A 19,397-nucleotide genomic window follows, 5' to 3' on the forward strand; every position below is an offset into this window, starting at 1 on the left:
ACAGCGCGAGACCTTCCGAGACGGCTCAGTCGCCCTTTTTGCCTTAGTGCACCCAACGAAAGGGTGAGTGGCAACGTTCCATTCCGACCAGCAGCAGCCCTTTCCCAGTATGTATATGCCCATGAGAAGGATTTGCAATCGTAATTTTTGTTAGCTGCTTTTTCGAGGAAGCTTTCAGAAGCTTCAGCGACCCGTGCTGAATTCCACCTTCAAGCAGCTTGCGAACGTTGAACCGATGCGCTTTTCCGAAAACCATCCGAAGGCTGGCTAATTATGCGAGCGAGACGCAGCATTCTGAGCAGCGGCGGTGGCGGCGTTTGTTCTGGCGTTTTATTTTGGTTGCAAATTTTCTTTGTGGCCCGAGCGTGGGGCGGAAGCTTGCTAATAGCGGAAGAGTGCTTCACGGCCCGTGTACAATGGGAAAGATGTGAAATATAGCAGGAATCGACGATGGTAACGCGTGTGTAGGCTTATTTTTCAAGATCATCTCTGCAGAGGAGTTACAAATCGGCGCTGTGCCTTCGGTTTTCCCGAGCCGAAGGATAAAAAAAAAACCCTCTATCTCTTGATGGTGAAGTTGTCGAAATTTGTGTCATTTAATTATGCTCGCGCCGATGCATTCGCATTTTGTGTCCACGCAGCTCACTTACGCCGGGCCAGCGCGAGGCGTCAAGCTAATTAAGGATCCTTGGCGCGAGTACCGAGGCCCGCTTAATCTGTATCGCATGCTGCAACCCGCGCGGCATGATAAACGACCGTCACGTAGCAGCAAGCGTAACCGCCTTGACGCTTCCCAAGCCTACCCGGCATGTCCGCACAAGTGCACGAAACATCACGGTCCGATGTTACGGCGCGCGATAATCTGCCGCTCATTAGCTAACCGCAGATGTGTGGCCGTGTTTTCAGATAGTGCGTTGCCAATTTTGCTCCATTGACTTTCGACGGCTGGGGCCGTGGGCTGTCCGGCGCATTTCCATCACCATCCAGCCGAGCGTCGCATTGTGTTTGCGTTATTTGCCTTTTCTCTAGCGCGTGGTGCGTGGAATCGATGGAGGCGATGAAAAATTAGAAATCACCTCCTTAACGCCATGTCGCCGTGTCACGCTGGCCTCGCTGGACGGAGGAAAAGTCCATCAAACCACGTCGCCACGCACTGATCGAGCCGTGCAAGCTCACCAGATCTGGCAAGGTCACGCGAAGCACCATCCGCCATAGACAAGGGGGTTTTCCTCACTACAGCCTTGCGATCATAATCCCGAGCCCACTGGCATCTGGGCCACATGGTGAGATGGAAATACCTTCGACACGGTAGCCAAGAGACACGGCAGTTCGACGCGCAAGACTGGCAAAAACATAGAAATCACTTGACGCGGTCCTCGGGAATGGTTTCGACCCACGGAGGCCCAACTGAATACGAGCCGCTAGTTGCGACATCCTGTCGCGCGTTGTGCACATTAATGCCCACTTGCGACCGTTTCGGGGCGCCTAAGAAGACCCTTAAGAAGAAAACACCTTCGCGGCCTTGGACGGCGGGATGCTATTTACAAGCGGATTGACTTGCGATCGAAAATCCTTCGAAAATATAAATTAAAAAGAGGCAGATATATGCGCAAGTCCGTGAGTGTGTGTGTGGTTTTTTTTTCTTATGGGGGGGCGTTCGTTCGATGGTTGTTGGGTTAACTGGTGACCGGTGGTTGGTCAGGTGGATGAAATCAGTGTCCGAATTTAATGCGCTTGCTCTTTTAGCAGCTTTATATGCCACCGGTGAGCACGTGCTAGCGACTTGCACGATTTAACTCTCGCCATAACATGCAATCCACTCTGCCGAACGTGGAGGGCAAAAAAACATAATCCACCGGTTTACGATCGTTTCATTTATCAACTCTATCAAATATGCGGCTCAACTGCTGTGATTGATTATATCATTACAGCTACACGGAGGAAAAACTTGCTGTCAACAATGCGCCGTTAAAAACACACCAAAAATACAAAATCTCACCAAAGCCACCTTTTAGTGTGTGAAAAATGCTAAAATGCTCTAGCAGAAACACAACGAGCCAAACAAGCAGCTTTGCTCATAATTAACATCCATTCCAGCCGCATGACGCAGGCGGTCTCCGGCTGGCAACGCATTACCAAAGATATTCCGTGACATGACACGAAGCGTTAATTAATTCCACCCTCGGGACGCATTAATCTCATTACTATTGTCTTGCCGAGCGGAAGAGGAAGTAAATCTCGCGCACCGCGTCAAAGAGGCGGATCTAGGCTCATGTAGCATCATCTCGTTACAGTTCTTGGTGGCCGTCTGGTGTTCTTAGTTGACCCGTTCTTGAAGGGGAGAGAACGCACTGTGCGAGCCGCACTCGTGTAGGGTGGATTTATGTAAACCTTGAGCTCCACGGTTGACTTTGTCCGGGAAACTCGTAAGCACGGTTCAAACCGGAAAAAAGGCCAACAGCATCGCTAAGGCAAAACCCCCACCGTGTAGCGCATAATTGGTTGATTAGCGTCACGTCGCGTTGTCGATGTTCGTTTGGTCAATTGTAATAACCAGGTTACGTTTTCAAACGGCTACCGGCTTGCCCGCGCATCGGTGACGTACACGGTTTGGGTGGGAAAATTCTCCCAGTAGGGTGGAAAAACAGGCAGCTCCGCAAGAAAAACTCAACGCACTTGGCACTGCCGGTCAGCAAAGTGAAACAGCTGTGGTCTTATATCGCGTGCGAAGTGCCATATGGGCTACGCGAAGCCACATAACCGAGATGTGCTACCCGGTCCGCAAGGTATGGGTTTGAAACCGGCGAAACGGTTGTGGAAAAGGCAAACCGAAGGAAAACAACAACACACCGCCTGCGTGCGCGATGTTCCCCAACGGCCTCAACGGCCCCAACGGGCCATTACGAAAACGGCGTGCGTACAATTTCCTCAAAAGCGTCACCCGCATTCGAACCGATCGTAGCGACTCGCTGCACTAAGACTTCAATGGCTACCGAAGCGACGAACCCGCGGTGAATAGGAGGAGGGTTCGGATGGGTAATCGGAGGCGATTTTCTTCCGAGTCGTAATTGAACTTTTTACTGGGTGCTGCGAAACATCGAGCCAAAGCCACCACTCCGGTTCGATAAGAAAGTACCACCGGCAGGCCAGCCCCCGATTTTTTTACGATTCAACTAGCTCTGGTGCGAGCAGCGGCAGCTTTCACAGCCGTACGCGCGGCACGAGAAGATTTCAATAAAAATCGGTTCAATTATCGCCGACCAAAATGTACATCCGAAGTGCGTTACACAAATAAAATAGTTTCATCGCCTAAAGAGCAAAAATAAGAAGCCGTAAATGAACCGCCAAGGCCACGAGTGCATTGTGCCGGTCACTCTTCGGGACGGTTTGTTCGCTTCGCGACGCACTTTCGCTGGCTTGTCACCGTTGTACCGTGGTATTACGCCGCTGTGCAGATGTACTGTAGCGGTGCTACTTGGCTTGGCGTCATCCTAATGGAATCGGCTTGAAATTGTCAATCGCACTTTGCAATCTGCGGCCCATCGCCCGCTGATCCATTTGCCATCCGAGTGGCGATCGTGACGATCGCATCACGGGTGGTGTGGAAGATTCAATAGCTCGAACGCGGCACGATCACCCGCTTAAGTGGGTCAACGTGGTTAAGATTGTTTCTAGTCTGCATGCGGTAAAAAAAAAATGACATGCGTCAAGGTAGCAAGCGGTCCGTTCGTCGCGTAATGAGACCGCAAGGACTTTTTCACCATATTTTAGGTACTCATTACAGTTTGAGGTGCGATTTTCGAAAACATTTTTTTTGTAAGCCTCCAAAGCTAAGCCTTTGAAAGCTGAGACCAAAAATGAAACAATTCCACTTTCTTGCACAAAGCTCGACCAATCCGGTGGTGTTGCATAAATTAGTTAAACACATTCGATTGCTCCTCGCCTGTCGGTCGATGATTTCCACAAGACACAGCCGAATTTACACCGTGCCACGATGCCTACGCGCATTTCGACGCATTCCAATGGCGCGAGGAAAAAAAACTGCTACCAAAATGGACGGAAAAAGCTGCCCCTCAGTGATATATACGAAAACGAATCGTATAAATAAACATCCCAAACGCTCCATCCATCATCCTTCCTATCGTCATCACCATCGCCACAAGCCTTTTGCGTATGGTGTTGCATTTTTCAGGCCACCATCCTGCCAATGGAGGCAGTTTACTGTGTTAATTTCATTGATTTTCCAACGTTTTCCTTTAGCCACCCCTCCGCAGCTCGGTTCTGCGCAATGAAGGGTGTTATCTGTTTTCTTACTCAAACACACAGCCCCACCACCGGGTGGATGACATAATCACACTCGCGACGATCGCCATTTGTGCATCGGGTGGAATATTTTTTCCTTCACAACCTGCGCCTTCCGTACGGTGCCGGACAATGACGGTCACGGTAACGTCCAACTAATTACGAACAGGGACTCCTTCATGCGGCGCAGGCGATCGGCTTCGCGTTGCAAACCTAATGCCTAGCGAGGGTGACGTTGCAACGGTGTGGTACGATCGGGTTGGCACATTTGCATCGTTGCACCGCATAGCTGCATGGTGCAAGTGTGCAGCCCTTAAGGGAAGCCGGCATCGATTGGTGGATTAATTTAATCCAACTGGGTGCCGGGAGCTTACTTTTCCTTTCACATTGGCCCAGATTTCCTCAACGGTGACGTGCCGTTCGGAAACGAAGGAAGAAGAAGGAAAAATGGTGTCATGACTACTAATTGAGTGGTTGCGTTCATCAGCAATGTGATGATTGACCGGTGATTGAGTTAAGCTGTTAAGTGACGCGGTGCGTTTTGGTAACAATATCAAGCGTTTGTAGCCGTTGCTCATTCGCAAGATTATAAAATATGAATCTATTTACCAAGCCCTACTGCAGCGTTCGTTACATGCATTCGAGGGTGCACGAGGTCTATCATCGAGGTAACAGTATATTTAATTCAAACATGCTCTTAAAAATCTTAAAGCAGCTCGTAACTTACGAGAGGACGTTTTACGTTGGTGTTTGGTTCACGGTTCGCTGAGAACGCTTTCATGGCCGTTGTCGCTTTTCGATCGTAAAATGTACCCAACGCGAGGCTAATCTCTGTGTACTATCCAGCTGTTGCTTCCGCTAGCAGACGATGCGAAAAAAAAATCACAAGGAAGTAGTTTTGTGTAACTCGTTGAATAAATTCTAGCCGAATGGTTGCAACCGCGTTGTATTGAAACAAAGAATACTCAGGTGTCTAGTGGAGAAAATTTGAAATGTAGATCATCAAATGGATGCAATTTTACAAAAAAACCAGTTGCTTTGGGCCAACACGAAAACCTCTAAGGTTAGTGGAAATCAATTTTGCAGAATTTATTCGTCGGTGTAATGTTGAGTATAGTTAGCAATGGGTAATTCAGTTCCTAACTCAAAGCATAACAATTCATTAATGCAGTATTTCACACTGCAACAGCATAGCATTTACATCTAAACCAATGAATTTCAACCTGCACGCAGGCTGCAAAAGCTGCTCCACCTTTCTATGCTATCCCCTCGATTAAATTACACTCCACGACCGAAAACGATTCTGTTTATAGCTTATTTAACATTTGTTTCCCACCTTACACCGATCTGTAAAACGTATTTATTAAGCCCCCAGCCGACGCTTTGGCTCCTCCGAAACCCAACCCGAAAGGGTCGAGAAATGCACTCAATCGTCGCTGTACGATGGTATACATCAGACGCGAGTTGACAGGGGGAAAAACGGCTTTTCATTACATAAATCGAATCGCATTCTCTTTTCATTTTACGACCTCAACAAGACGAAACACACACTCGACGCTCGCGCTAGATGAATAGACTCGCGCTGCCGTTTGGAACAGAACCAACCATCACTGACCTTCCCGACGGCATCGTGCTTGTTGGATGGGTTTTCTTGTGTTTCAATCAGCCAAGAATCGGCGGCTTGAAACTGAGAGCATTGATTTTCGTAACATTCGCACGAATTCAATTGAAAAGCGTTGTCCGTCCGTGTCCGTGCCGTCCGCGGGATGAAAGCCGAATCAGTCTATTTTTCTTTTCCCCTTCCGGCGATAGAGTGCACAAAATCTGCATCTACAATTATCTAACGCGTCGGGTAGTGGATGACCAAGAGGAAAGACTTCGGAATGCACGCGTCGTAGGGTACCTAAAGGTGTATGGTCGACGTGACATCGTTTAAATGAAGCAACAATTTCAGTTTTAATTGCCACAATGCACTTGAAGGACGGTCGGTAAGGCTGAATAGTCACTGAGGAAATGCGTGCACGAGCTCGGTACTGGCTCGGGGTTGTTTTGGGGGTTTTAATAGTGTCTTGAGATACCTGAATAAAAAATGTCTTACACAGCAACCTTGCTTCCTTTTTGCTGGCAACAGGTCAGAAGTTCATTCAGATAACTCTAGGTGTTGTTGAAAGCCGCAATTAATACGAGAACACACCATTGTGACGTGAAGTTGAAGGGGTTAAATGAGCAACTTCTGCGCTAGAGCTCGTCAGCAAACCCCACAACACGATGTCGTGTGGCCAAAGAGCAGTAAGCGAAGGAGCAAAACGATGAAATAAGCTCCCAACACCAAGCGAAAGCACCTGACATTCGATCAACTGCGACACATTAGCTGCGCCCGATTGGGTTCGTCCGACGAAAGCCGTCCGCTAACCTTGGCTCTCGGTGCTCAATTAGGCAACCGCCAACGGTTCGGTGACGCTGATCGCCGTCACTGCACGTACCACCGGCCATCGCTGCATCGTAACGACGCAGCATAACTTTCGCCCTCGTTTTGCGCAGCCACCCGACCCACGGTCCCGGTTCCCAAGCGCTCGCGATCGCGCTCCTATTACTTCACTTTTGTTTTTCAAACCACTCGGCGGTGCGTGTGTGTACATTCCTCTCCGGGTGTCTGCGAGAAGAACCACGATCGCGCCACCGTTCCAACGGCAGTGCCACACGATCGCAACATCTCGCATGTGTCCATGTTACAGGGGGGGCGATTTTTCAATCGCTCCCTTCAATCAACCGAAGCCTCGGGATGAAGCCGAGGGAAAGTGAAAGAGTGCATCGTTTGCATCCATCGGTATGCACCGTCTGCCATGTGCGAGTGAAAAACAATCGTACCGATGCGAGGAACGATGGTATGGGTGGCTCAGATGGGCTACCGAAAGGCAGATTGTATGCGAACCCGACACCGGTCTCGCTTGGGGCTCCAACATGCCGACAAAGAAGATGTAAGTTGGCAAGTGCATGCGGCCCAAATGGGAACACTTGGCATCTGGTTTGTGTGGCTCCACGAGAGAACGATCGCTCGTGGTTTGGGCGGTGGTGTTTTATTGCCACAGTTTTCAGAGCATAGTCGGAGCCGGGAGTCGCGTTGATGGATTTTTTCGAACACCACATTGTGCCATTGCGCATCCCAGGGTGTGCTCATTTCAGGTGCATTTTACGCGTCATTTCTGTTGAACCAATTAGGCACACTTCGCGCGGGTTTCGACAAATGCTAGCCTTCGATTTAGGATGGTTCGAACAGCGGACGGTTCGGAAACGGACCGATTGTTTTGCTTTATTTTTTCCCCGCGCGAGTTTTCGTTTTGATGGATGAGCTAATTTTTAACCGAGAGGCCACCGAAGAGGATGCCAACCATTTCGCTTTCGCTTAAGCCAGCGAAGGTTGCGAACGGCAGGAAAACGGAAGTGCCGGACGCGATTTCTGTCCGGTGTGTTTTTTTTTGTTCAAACATAAAACACCTTCGAAAGGCGTCCGCGCTTGGAAAGGAAAACGATCACGATCGCGTCGCCGAGCGAGCTGTCCGTCGGCGACGTGAATCAAATGGAAAATCAAACTCATCCACCGAAATATTATTCGCACAGCACCCTTGGCGTGGTGCTTGTTAGCTAATGAGACAACATTTCATGGCACAAGTGGGCCGGTGCAGGGAGCCATCGGCTACGCTGTGCTCCTTTGGCGGCAGTGACGGAACCTTTTCGACCGGGCAAATTAATTTATTGACATTTTATTACCACTCGTCACAGACACACACACACTCACGCGTGTGGGTGGGCGGGTTTTTATTGAGCGTTTTGCAGTGGTGAAGCATACCGTGGCTTAGGGGTGTTTTCTTTCCATTACGCGGTTGGTGCCGTGTTTTTGTCGGGAAGTAAATTGCACGATGATGATGAAGTCACGACGGCGTGTGGGATTGTGCCGCGATCGTGAGTGCAGTATGGTAAATGAGGAAAATGGCCTATTTGACGGCTCAGAATGATTTGATCGAACCAGCTCTGGGTGTGGCAAGGAACACACGAATCATACCGCCTCATACTTGAAAATGATCATGCTGACCTTTTCCGAAACACCCATCCTTGAAGGGAGTTTTCGCTTACTTTTACAAAATGGCCTTTTCGGGTCGGTTTGTTTTTGGGGTTTTAGCGAAATATGCTCGAAATGCCAACGTGATAAGAGTGAAATAACGCACCTAAAAAAAAACGAGCACCAAAAGCTGAAAGTTCACACGCATGCATGCAGGAAGTTTTGTTGCTTTCACTCGTGGCTTACGGTGGCCTTGGGGTCCACGGTGTGGACGAACTAGTTTTGCCAGGAAAAGCACTGTCCAGTGCGCGGATGGAGGGCAAATGGTCGATTCGAGCCCCACGCAACCCACACCCGTCGCGCGTGAGCCCAATAAATAATCAATTGCAACGACGACGACGACGACGACGCAACGAAACCGGCTTCAAAGTAAGAAAAAATTGATATTCCAATGACCGGGTGAAAAGCAGCGGACGTAATAATCGACTCCAGCAGAAAGGTGCAACCGCAATTCACTGGAACGGTTTTTCCTCTGCTCGAAGCCCGGAGTGAAAGATGCATCGCTAGAGCCCATTTGCAAGCCTCCCGAGCTCAGAACATCTGGCCTCGCGCATGATGGGTCGTTGAGCATTCGAACGCTCTCCGTGGAAAGGCCGCCCGAGAAGTGGCCGAGAAAACTCGTTTACTGACGTACTGCTGTCTTCAACCAGTTCTGCGAAAAGGCTCCCGCCAACGAGATCGAAAGTAAACCGAGCACCCGGGGATGGTTAAAGAAGCGGCCTCAAAAGAATGGGAAAAGGGAAAATAACTATGTTAGTAGTGCTCGGACCGTATCTGGTGTTACGTAACCGGACCGGGACCGATGATCGATGTGTGCGATCGGCAAGAAGTACGGTCGTACCTTCGCGCCAGCTGATACGATGCCGTACTGATGATGATGATGATGGTCGGCCGAGTGAAGGTGTTAGCCGACGGTGGAAAATTTTTATGCAGCGTGCAACGTCGAGCAGGACGTCGAGTGGGGAAAACTCCACCCTGAGAGAGTGAGCGAATGGGCGATCGCTTGTCCAAGAAAGGAGAGTGAGTGCAGCGCTGTGATAAGCGTTGCGTCGCTCATGAGCGGCCTTTGTTTTGATCTTCAGTGGAAGAGATAGTGAGGGAAGGTGGGGGTGGACTCGTGGTGATGGGTTTTTCGCCAACAACGATCGAAAGTTTACCCTTGCAGGTAGGCAACCACTGCCGTTGAAATGTTTCAAACGCTGCACCTAGATATGAAATATTTCATCGCCATTTCAAACGCAACGTGCATTTTTCTAACACGTGTCGAGGAAAATCTATTCATTTTTTGTCTTTAATGATTGCTTTCGACCGTTTACTTGGCCATCATTAGCGTTTTCTTCTACTGGTTGCTGAACGAAAGGAATTAGAAACTAGTAGCAGGTGGTTCTGGTTGCATCCTAATTATTTCACATAAAACGTGCTACATTTCCACGGTGCGATCGTTGGGCTAGCATGGCCGACAAGTTTCCATGAAAGCGATCAATCAGCCAACTTACCGCAAGTGAATAAGTAAGTAGCGAGTAAGTAAGTAAGTCAGTCAGTCACTAAACCGCCCAGCTCTTCCGAACCATCCCACACCGATCCTGCACGATCTGTCACCGCGTGTGCCTGCCCCTCGCGATGTTGCAATAAATTAATTTGCTTTCGTTTAATGTGACTGTTATTATACATAATGCCTTTTTGCCCATTCCGTCAGCAACCGGCGCGACCAAGTTATGATTAACGAACCCGTCCCGGCCGTACGAGATCGCGGAGTCGAATGACGAGGATTGCATCGGGCGCTCCTCGACGTTCAGCCTGCAAGACGTGCGAGACCACAAGCGCGATCGTTTTAGTATTGTGCCACCTCCGGAGACCTTCAGCTACCAAATGAAGGCACCCGCGATCGGTGTGCCCACACGCGCAGGCCCGAGCGCAGGGCTGAAGTAGAACGATTCGAAGAAATCAATCTCCGTAATTACCGTTTGCCAACACGCGCAACATACATAATTCCTCATCTCGCATCTCGGTGGGCTGGACGGTGGGTCGCAGTTTTGTTTAAGCAAATGTTTTCAGACGCGTTGCGTTAGTGCGTTGGGTGCTCGCGCTCTCGTCTGATTTAAGCGGCGAACGGAGTTTGTTTGAAATGTTAATTAGCAGCCACGCAGGGCAAGGAAATTATTGCGCTGCTGTTTTGTTGCTGGTGTCATTAAACGGTACAAGGGATGTCAAAGGCCGTGAAGCCGTGAATAGAAATTTAGGAAGAAGATGGCACAAATTTGTTTCAATTAAATAGCCCTTATACAAAGCTAATAATGCAGCCGGAAAGGTGTTACTATAATGGATGGCTATCACGCCTGTTTTGCTGGCGCTCGTGCGCTGTGTCATGGCTTGTAGAAGCCTCATGTACGGTTGCCTACTTTGTACCTTATCATGTTCGTCTTGTGGCAGGGATGATGCAGCTCTTTACGTCTTCCAACACCACAGCACGGACCGTCGGCTGGACCAACGGTGGCGAGAGAACCTCCATCGGGCGGCCAGCAAATGGCGAATCCCTCCGTGTGCGCTCTGTGCGCGTGCGGCCTCCTCAATCAACCGATAATTGGTTTGATCTTTTAGATGAAGCACTTCGTTTTTATGTAACTTGCATTTTTATCGCCACCCAGACGCTTGTCGTGGTATGGCAAGCAGCCGTGAAGTAATGCTGTTGCTGCTGGAACGGTGAACCGGTTGATTGATTAAAAGCGTTTTTGTCCGCATTTTATCAGACGAGCATGGTTTTAAAACGTCTTCATCATTGCAGACGGGCTTGAATATTTTGCCAGGTACGTCGCACTGATTTCATAATAACTGAAGCATGTTTTGAGGTCCGCATTTTTTCCGTCATACTCTTACAGCTGATCGTAAAACTCGTGCTAAAATTACACACTCCTTTTTGTCTTTCAAACCTATCACCACACTGCACCAACGACGAGAAGCAATCTCGCCACCCAACCGATTGTTTTGACTCCTTTTCCCACAGCTTACGCAACACTGTTACTGTTAATCCAGATTAAAACCGCATACGCACCGTCACCGGGCTCGGTTCCTTGCTGGTCAATTTGCATTACGAGGGCAGTCCTCATGCACTACGCACCACGCTTGTGTAACGTCGGGAAGAAAATTTCACCAATGAGCTGGGAAAATAAAGCAAAACCCACTCGGTTGTCCCGGAAAGTGTGCATAAAAAATCGTTTTTGTCCTGCTCCTGTGTTTCGTGTGCGGCCCACCATAGTTCTCCTGCGTCAACACCACCTGCGAAAGCTCCTAACCGACGTACGTCGACAACAAGGAAGCATTAGCGGACCGACTCGTTAAATAAATGGTGCCCTCCCGACGCGCAGCTCTGGTTTCAAACGGTTTGGGTGGAAAATTAACGACCGCTTGACTGTGAAATAAATGGACCTAGTTTTTCGCACGAGCTGCAGGAGTAGCAAAACGTACCGACGAGGAACCTAATCATGCAATCTCGGGAACGAACGGCACCGCGGTAGGGAAATTGAACTCGTTCTGTTGGATATTAGATAATGCACATGAAGTGCGTTTCTTCTGTACTGTACCGAGCCAGCCGGCCCGCCCGTGGGGCCTTTGACGGCCACGCGTTCAGTTGTTACTGACCGGGAACGGACCGGTGGCAGGATTTGGTTCGGTTCGGTAAACGTACATACGCCAATCAGCCCGCCGGAATGCATTGGCGGATATTTGAAACGATCTCTTTTATTTTTTGCACCCACCACTCTTCTGGCAATATTCAAATCAGGTTGGCTGCCCATCCCACCCAACCTTACGGTGGGGACGTGATGTGAATGCAACGCTGGCTGGCTGGAAGCGAAATTGTTGGAAGAATTTATGTAATCGAAGCAAACAAACCAGACGACCGAGTAGCGCCATCCCACCGCAAAGGCCAAAAACCCTTGTCGACCTAATAACGGGTTCGTGTGCTGATAGCTCGCGCAAGTCTTCTGTTTTCTTTGCGCCGGTCGGTGAAGCGGGGAAACAAAACGTTCACGCTTCACGTTCGGTAGCAGAGTTAGGGGTAACTCATTGCAGTTTAGCCCCCTTTGGTGGTCGGAGGGTTCCGATGAGGGATTTGAGTCCGATCTGACAGGCCTTATATGGGGGCGCGGTTAGATAAACTACCGTGGTACGTTAAACGCTGACATGGGGGATGGTTGATAGCCTTTGTTTGATTGACATATTGAACTGATTAGTGCTTTTCTTATTTATATGCATGATTTGATTACTTTATTGCATAAGAATAACAATTTTTTCGTCGTTTTTATAGATATAATCAAAACTATTCGTTGACCTCGTAAGAGACACCAGAGTTACAAGTTCCTTTCGCCATATCACATGGGCATTGTCGTTGAGCATTCATCCGCCAATTATCAAACCGATCCATGTCCGAGGCCACCTTCCAATTGGTACTTCGTTACAAAATAACTCTTCCACCTGTGGGTCTCCATCATTCGAATTATTGATCCGTCTCGATCGTCAGCAAATGCAACGCGACACACATGCCGTTACGCATTCCCCATTGTTGCGAAAACGTTCATAAAGAGCAGGGAGAAAAAAAATGATCAATAAATATAGCTAATCAGCGCGGCCGATTCCGATCATCCGCCCGGACCAGTTTGCAAATGGTGTAAAATTATTATTGCCGTCCGCTGGTCGGCAATCAAGTTGATTATCCACTGGCGTTAGCATTGACAGAGCTTGACGAGCGATCGAAACTAGATGGCTCGCAACCGTGCGGCGTTAATAATCAGTGGCTAATAGCAGCGCGGACGTGCAGAAACTGCTAACCCACATGGAGGAGCAACAAATCTGCGAGAGATGGAAGCCCACCATAATCAATGCGCTGTATTTTGGTCACCTTTTTTGTAGGCCTAAAACAAAGCATCGGATTGTTTCGCTGACAGGGGGCGAGTTCGCTGGGTTAATTAAGACGTTAGTGTGCGCCCGAATTGCCTGGATGAAAAAAGGCTTCATTCAAGGTCCCCATCGGCGGCTTTTACGCTCTCCACGATCGTATGTTACCTGATCGTGAACTCGATCGACGTGACGTAATATCACTCACATGCGCTCATGTCATCTCATGTCCCGGACGTGCGCGATGAAAATACCCTCCACAACAAGGAGCGCGTGCGCGAAGGAAAAGTGGTCTGGCGTTTCTGATTCACCCCAAGGCCACTCGGCGCAGACTCTCGTGCGCAGGGCTGTTAAGCGGATTCGGTACGATTCCGGGCCCCGTGGGTCAAAGTCAAACGCGACTGCAGACCGCGATCATAAACGCGTACACAACGCGGAAGGTCGCGCGACGCGTAATGGCAACCGAGGTGGAGGAAAAATGGTGTGACCGATCGAACGATCATAACGAGCCCGGCACACCGGCTGTGGCATGGAAATGAGCCTAAATGGAGCTAATTTCCCTTTCGCGGTTCAATTGGTTCCCGGCGCGGCGCATTTTCCTTTCCCTTGCCGTGTTGTTCCGTTGGCCTCCTTTTCACCGCCGATTTGGACGGGAAGCCCGCCAAGTGCGCTCTTTGGCCTTCCAATTATACCGGTGGGTCGCACATTTTCTCATTACCTGTGCTCGAGTGTTACAGCATCCTTCTACCGGCGTCGCTTAATGGCGTGCCCGACTGCGAGATGCGAACCGAACGTGCTGCAGGATTCGGCCTTGACCAAGGCAGCAAATGCATATTCTAAATCGCGATCGACCTCCACGATCGTGCCACCCCCGCGGGCCAGTGTCGTACCGGCCCTGAGCGGCATTAAGGCTGCAATAAAGCACCCCGAGTCGACCCTAGATGGCCCAGATATGTAATAATTGATCGCAATGCGGATCCACTTTGGCTAGCAATTAAAACAGGATTCAACCCGCGATCGGGCGTGGGCAGAGCGAACGGGTTGGTGGCGAGCCGGCACGTTCTCAGATGAGTATATGGCGTGCAGAACCACATCTCTCCTATTGAGGGACTGGCTCAACCGGCCTCTAATGTCGCTCGTGAGCAACGTAACCGCCAACCTGGCACCGCGTTACCTTGGTGGGCCTTTAGACCCGGATAGATGAAAGTAAAAGTTGACCAGTCGTCGTTTTCCTGGTCAATGCTGTGTTTTTCTCACTTGTGTAACAAGAACGCGAACTGGTGGTGAGAGAAGCCGTTGAGGAGTCACGGGGAAACTTGCTAGATCCGTGGGTGGTACCAGCTCCGAGACATTAATATTAATGAGCCACAATAAAACAATGGCAAACGGCTAAACTATCGGTGGCCACGAAGTTCCAATTCATGTCGCAGGTGCGAGCCATCAATGCTGCTTATGAAACAATGTTGTCCAGTGAAAATGCTGTATCGGGTTGTGGTAGACAGATACCATCTGGTGCCTTGACGAGTTTGTATTGAATATTGACAGATCAGACACTGCTGCTTGGCATAGCTAGTTATGGGTTAAAAAAAGGGCTTAAATTTGCTATGTTATGAACGGTCTCTAAGTAAGTACCAGAGGTTTAATTTTAGTAAGGTCGTACTAAGTAATCATAGAAATAAAATACCCAATGGTTAAAAAAGGCAATTTTATGAATATGAAACAATTAATAAATATTCATTCACCTCAAAAGTAAACGGGGCTTTATTTCGCTTGAAAATAATAGTCACTAAATTAGGGTGCCAAAGATCACTTCCTTATCGGTGCGCCAGCCGCGATCACGTCCATCTCTCTTTCACCCAGCGGCAGTTCTCACCGTCTCACCGTCATTTACACGGGAAAAACGATCGAGCTTTTCGCGTTATGCTGCTACGGTGCAAAGCACCTAAATAAACGCGCTCCACCGGCCAATAACGATTATGCCATGCAATTTACCATTGAGAAACCGGCTCATTTCGCTGCAAAACAACAATGAATCTCGAATCGACGCTCGAGCTGGAACCGTCTTGTGGAGGAGGGAATGATGGGAGGAGAAAAAAATCGAAACCAAAATGAGCCTCGGGCGAGCTGGAAAGAAGAAAACGGTGGTGTGCGAACCCCCAAAACTATCACTTGACCTTTGTCGGCATTTTGCACCGGCAGCGTTAGCAACGATCGAAGGCATGCGACGTTGCCCGCATTCGTGAGGCCGCCACATAACCGCATCGCGCGTGGTACAATTGCGCTCACGGATCGGTGCTAGGTGCTTTTCTCGCATGGAAAAACGGTTACGATCGGTGGGATCAGTTTCTTCTTCTACGTCTCGCTGCAGCTCTATTTTCATTCACACCCAGCAATTCACGCGCGCGCGCACCCCATCGAAGCAGGCCCGGTTCAATTGGCGATGGAAAAACAAATACTGCGCACTCTTGCCGTGGCTGGATGCTGGTTCGCGGGCGACTTACGGCTGGAACGTGTGCCCATTGGCACGCTAACGATCGGTTGCGGTTCTTCAACCGCAGCGCTGGGAAAGATGAGCCGTTCTGGCGCGTGGTGCACACATTCCTGCGCGGAGGATTGTTCAAATTGAAGCGAAAGATCACAACCGTAAATTTGCGCCCAGCAAGCCCACCCGCTGTTATGCATGTGTGCGATGGTACAATTGGTTGTGCAACAAGACGTGCCGAGCTTGACGGACGTCATTTTCATGCGCTGTGGGTCGCGATCCGAGTATAGCCCGATGTAGCTGCGAGGCACACTAAGAACGAATCGTACATCAAAACGATAGACTTCGACGGCCACAAGCGACAAACCCGGCACGGTCAAACGAGTAGCCAGCGGAGAGTTTCTTTAACGAATGTAGCGGACGTGCCCATATTTTCCATGCTTCCCTTTCAGTTTTGTTTGTGTGTTATTTTGTCTTTTTCCCACCATGAAGCGCCGGGCATGATTTACGAAGTTTTACGACCGTTTAATCCGTCATTCTAGCCCTTGAGCGAACATCTCGTTGTGTGTGGGGAACGGTGGGTGGCAGAACCTGATGCTGGGAAAATCCTTGAACGACCAGCGGAAATGCGAACCATTCCCTTCCGGCGAGTGTTTCTACATTCTGTAACAAAAAAACGAGAAAGATTTAAGAGAAACGATAAGCCCGATCGCCACTGATTTTTGTACAACAATCTTTGTTTCGTTTATTTTTCGTCTTATTTACATTAAAATATAATAAAAAAAAAGTACATTGCGCCCTGCCAGCCTTGGGAAAATGCACGCTTGCCCAACAGCATGGAGGTTACCTTGAAGGAGCACATGCACTGGCCGTGCTGACTGTCGGAGGATCGCAACGGAGGTTGCAGTCATTAAAAGTTATGTTTTTTTGGCTATTTTCTCACAAAAATGTCAAAAAATCTAAGCTCTCGAGCAGGGTTTCTCCGGTTTGGGGGAGAAAAATTCGTCCAAAATTTACACTAATTTTGGGGCTCTCAGTGGTATTGCTAACGCGCTATCACGCGTCCGATCCTCCAGACATCAGCACATTGTTCGTTCGCTTCGATCGTTAGCTTCTCCTTCAGGCAGGATTGTAGAGTGTAGAGAAGGCTGAGCCCAGCGTGCATTTACAGAAGGCTGGCTGGCGGAGTCCCATTTTGTTTAGCGGTGCTTCAAAGCTTTTCCGACCTGCATAGAACAGGGCACGATAGAATGGGGCAGTGTTTGTGCACGTTCACGGGTATCACATCGGGTGCGCAATCGCTCGACCGTTGAGACCTAGGTCTAGGTCTTTCGATGTAGCCTTGTGGGGGACGGTGCGTTTGAGTAAGTATCCGTTGGATTGAGTATGGGAAATAACTTGTTCGAACATGAGTGATACGATTCGTGACGATCGATGGTGATAATAGCTATTTAGACGAGCGCTCGCCGGTTTGGCCGGTACGCCTCGAGAGTTGGCAGGTGCTCTTTAATGTCGGTACGAGTGCAGAAAACAGGACTCCAGGCATCAACCAGGATCCTTCTAGTTTATGGTACAAAACTCCAGCCACCGGGCCGGATTCTCCTCTAGTGGTGGTAGCTGTAATCATGTCCGTAGCCGCTGAAGCTAGTGTAGCTCACATCGTGATGATGGTGCGGCTCGTGCAAGTGCTCCAGATGGTGATGGTGATGGTCGTGGTGAACCGGAACCGGGACGGCAACCGGGACCTTTACTGGGACTGGAACAGGCTTCTCGACCGGGATGTGCTTCTCAACCGTCACTGGGTATGGGCGATCGAACGGCACCTTCACCGGGACCGGGACTGGCCTCTCGACAGTGTAGGGAACGTGCTTCTCGACGTAGTACGGCTTCGGGACGGGCACCTTGACTGGGTATGGGACGGGCTTCTCAACCGGCACCGGGTATGGGCGATCAACAGGGACCTTCACTTCATACGGGACTGGCTTTTCGACCGTGTACGGGACGGGTTTCTCAACCTCAACTGGATAAGGCGCTGGCACATGCACCGGGTAAGGACGATCGACTGGAACCTTCACCGGGACGGGGACCTTCTTCTCGACGGTGTATGGAACAGGGACTGGGACCTCCACCTTCACGGGCACAGGCACATGCTTGTGCACCTCATAGGGCTGCGGAACGGGCACCTTCACCGGGTAAGGCACATGCTTGGTCACTTCGTACGGCTGCGGAACGAACACCTTCACGGGGTATGGCCGATCGACCGGGACGTGCACGGGATACGGGACCTTCTTTTCCACCGGGTACGGAGCAGGAACATGCACCGGAACCTTGACATACTCCTTGACATGAACCGGGACATGCTTGACGACTTCGTAAGGCTGTGGGACCGGTACCTTCACGGGATACGGCACATGCTTCTCGACCGTGTATGGGACGTGTTTCTCGACGGTGTACGGCACTGGCACTCCTTTCACGAGCGTGACCGTCTTCGTGACGTCCGTATGGCCACCGAGGTACACGCTGTGACCGTAATGATGATCGTGGCCATGGTGCGCATCATGATATGCACCACCGAGATGTCCACCGCCGATGTAACCTACGTCCAGCCCGTTGATGCCGTAACCGTAGCCCAGATTCAGCAGGCCTCGTTTGTCCAGCTTCTTCTCCAGCGGGACGGCCGCCTTCCCATCGGCTGCGGACTTCTTCTGCTCTGATTCGGCATTCGCCGAAACCAACAAAAGCGCCGACAGACAGATCTGCGGAGCGGAAAGATAAAAATTGGAAACCCGTTATCAGAAGCTGCTCAACCATGCCGAACTCGGAGACTGAGCGAATTTGCTGCTAATGCTCGGAAAGGTGGAAAAATTCCAATGAGCATTAGTCGTGCTATGGAAAAGGATGCTGTTTTCTGTTTGCTTCCGAATAGATCGAGAAGCACTAAAATTCTTTTAAAATTCTGAGAGCGAAATTCTCAGCTTTAAATCACTATCGATCACGCTTTTCTCATCCCAGCACACGCTGAAAGGTGGATGTTTTCAACATCACATCGGGATACGGAGAAAAAACTCCCAAAAAAAAAACAGGAAAACTCTTCTCAAACTGTGTCACTGCAGCTACATCCACTAAAACCGCCGAGTCTCGAGAACGGACACTTGCCGCAAAGGCTTGTACTCACAAACAACTTCATTGCGACTCAGCAACTGGCTAGCTAGAGCGAACCCACGATGCGCAACTGTGCGGTTCCAGACACCGAACTGGATGCTGATTTGTGCTAAGTCGCCGCTTTTATACTACATAAAACTACGAAATTCACTTTCATCCGATTCTGCGGTGCGGTGTGAGCTCGCATTCGTCCCCCCTCCTGCCGTCGCGTTTTCGAACCACGAACGCGTACGCCCCGCCATCGAAACCGAAAGCGTCTTAGCGTCTTAACCCCCCACGAGAACTGAGTGCGTGTGAGTGCCACCCTCCCAGGAAGGGATCGAGTTTAGTTTTGGGGTAGGTCACCCGCCATACGCTTGATCAACTTGGCCACTCGCGTAGAGCCTCGATCGTGGCGCCTGCAGATCCCCCCCCGGTGAGTGACTTCGTGAAATGAGCGCGTTT

At 49.9% G+C, this 19,397-nt stretch overlaps 2 protein-coding genes across 2 annotated transcripts in view; one reads left to right on the forward strand and one right to left on the reverse strand.

Moving 5' to 3' along the window:
• Nucleotides 1-19,397, forward strand: part of LOC128725479 (angiotensin-converting enzyme) — a 56,196-nt gene that overhangs the window by 21,442 nt on the left and 15,357 nt on the right. The gene's annotated exons all lie outside the window — the stretch shown is intronic.
• Nucleotides 16,541-18,978, reverse strand: LOC128725482 (skin secretory protein xP2-like). Its single transcript, XM_053819234.1, has 2 exons — nt 18,967-18,978; nt 16,541-18,547 (listed from the first exon to the last, which is right to left on the reverse strand). Exons 1-2 carry the CDS (start codon nt 18,976-18,978, stop codon nt 17,396-17,398), a joined length of 1,164 nt encoding a protein of 387 aa, XP_053675209.1. The 3' UTR covers nt 16,541-17,395.

The sequence above is a fragment of the Anopheles nili genome, chromosome 3 (genome assembly GCF_943737925.1).
Source record: "Anopheles nili chromosome 3, idAnoNiliSN_F5_01, whole genome shotgun sequence".
Lineage (NCBI taxonomy): Eukaryota > Metazoa > Arthropoda > Insecta > Diptera > Culicidae > Anopheles > Anopheles nili.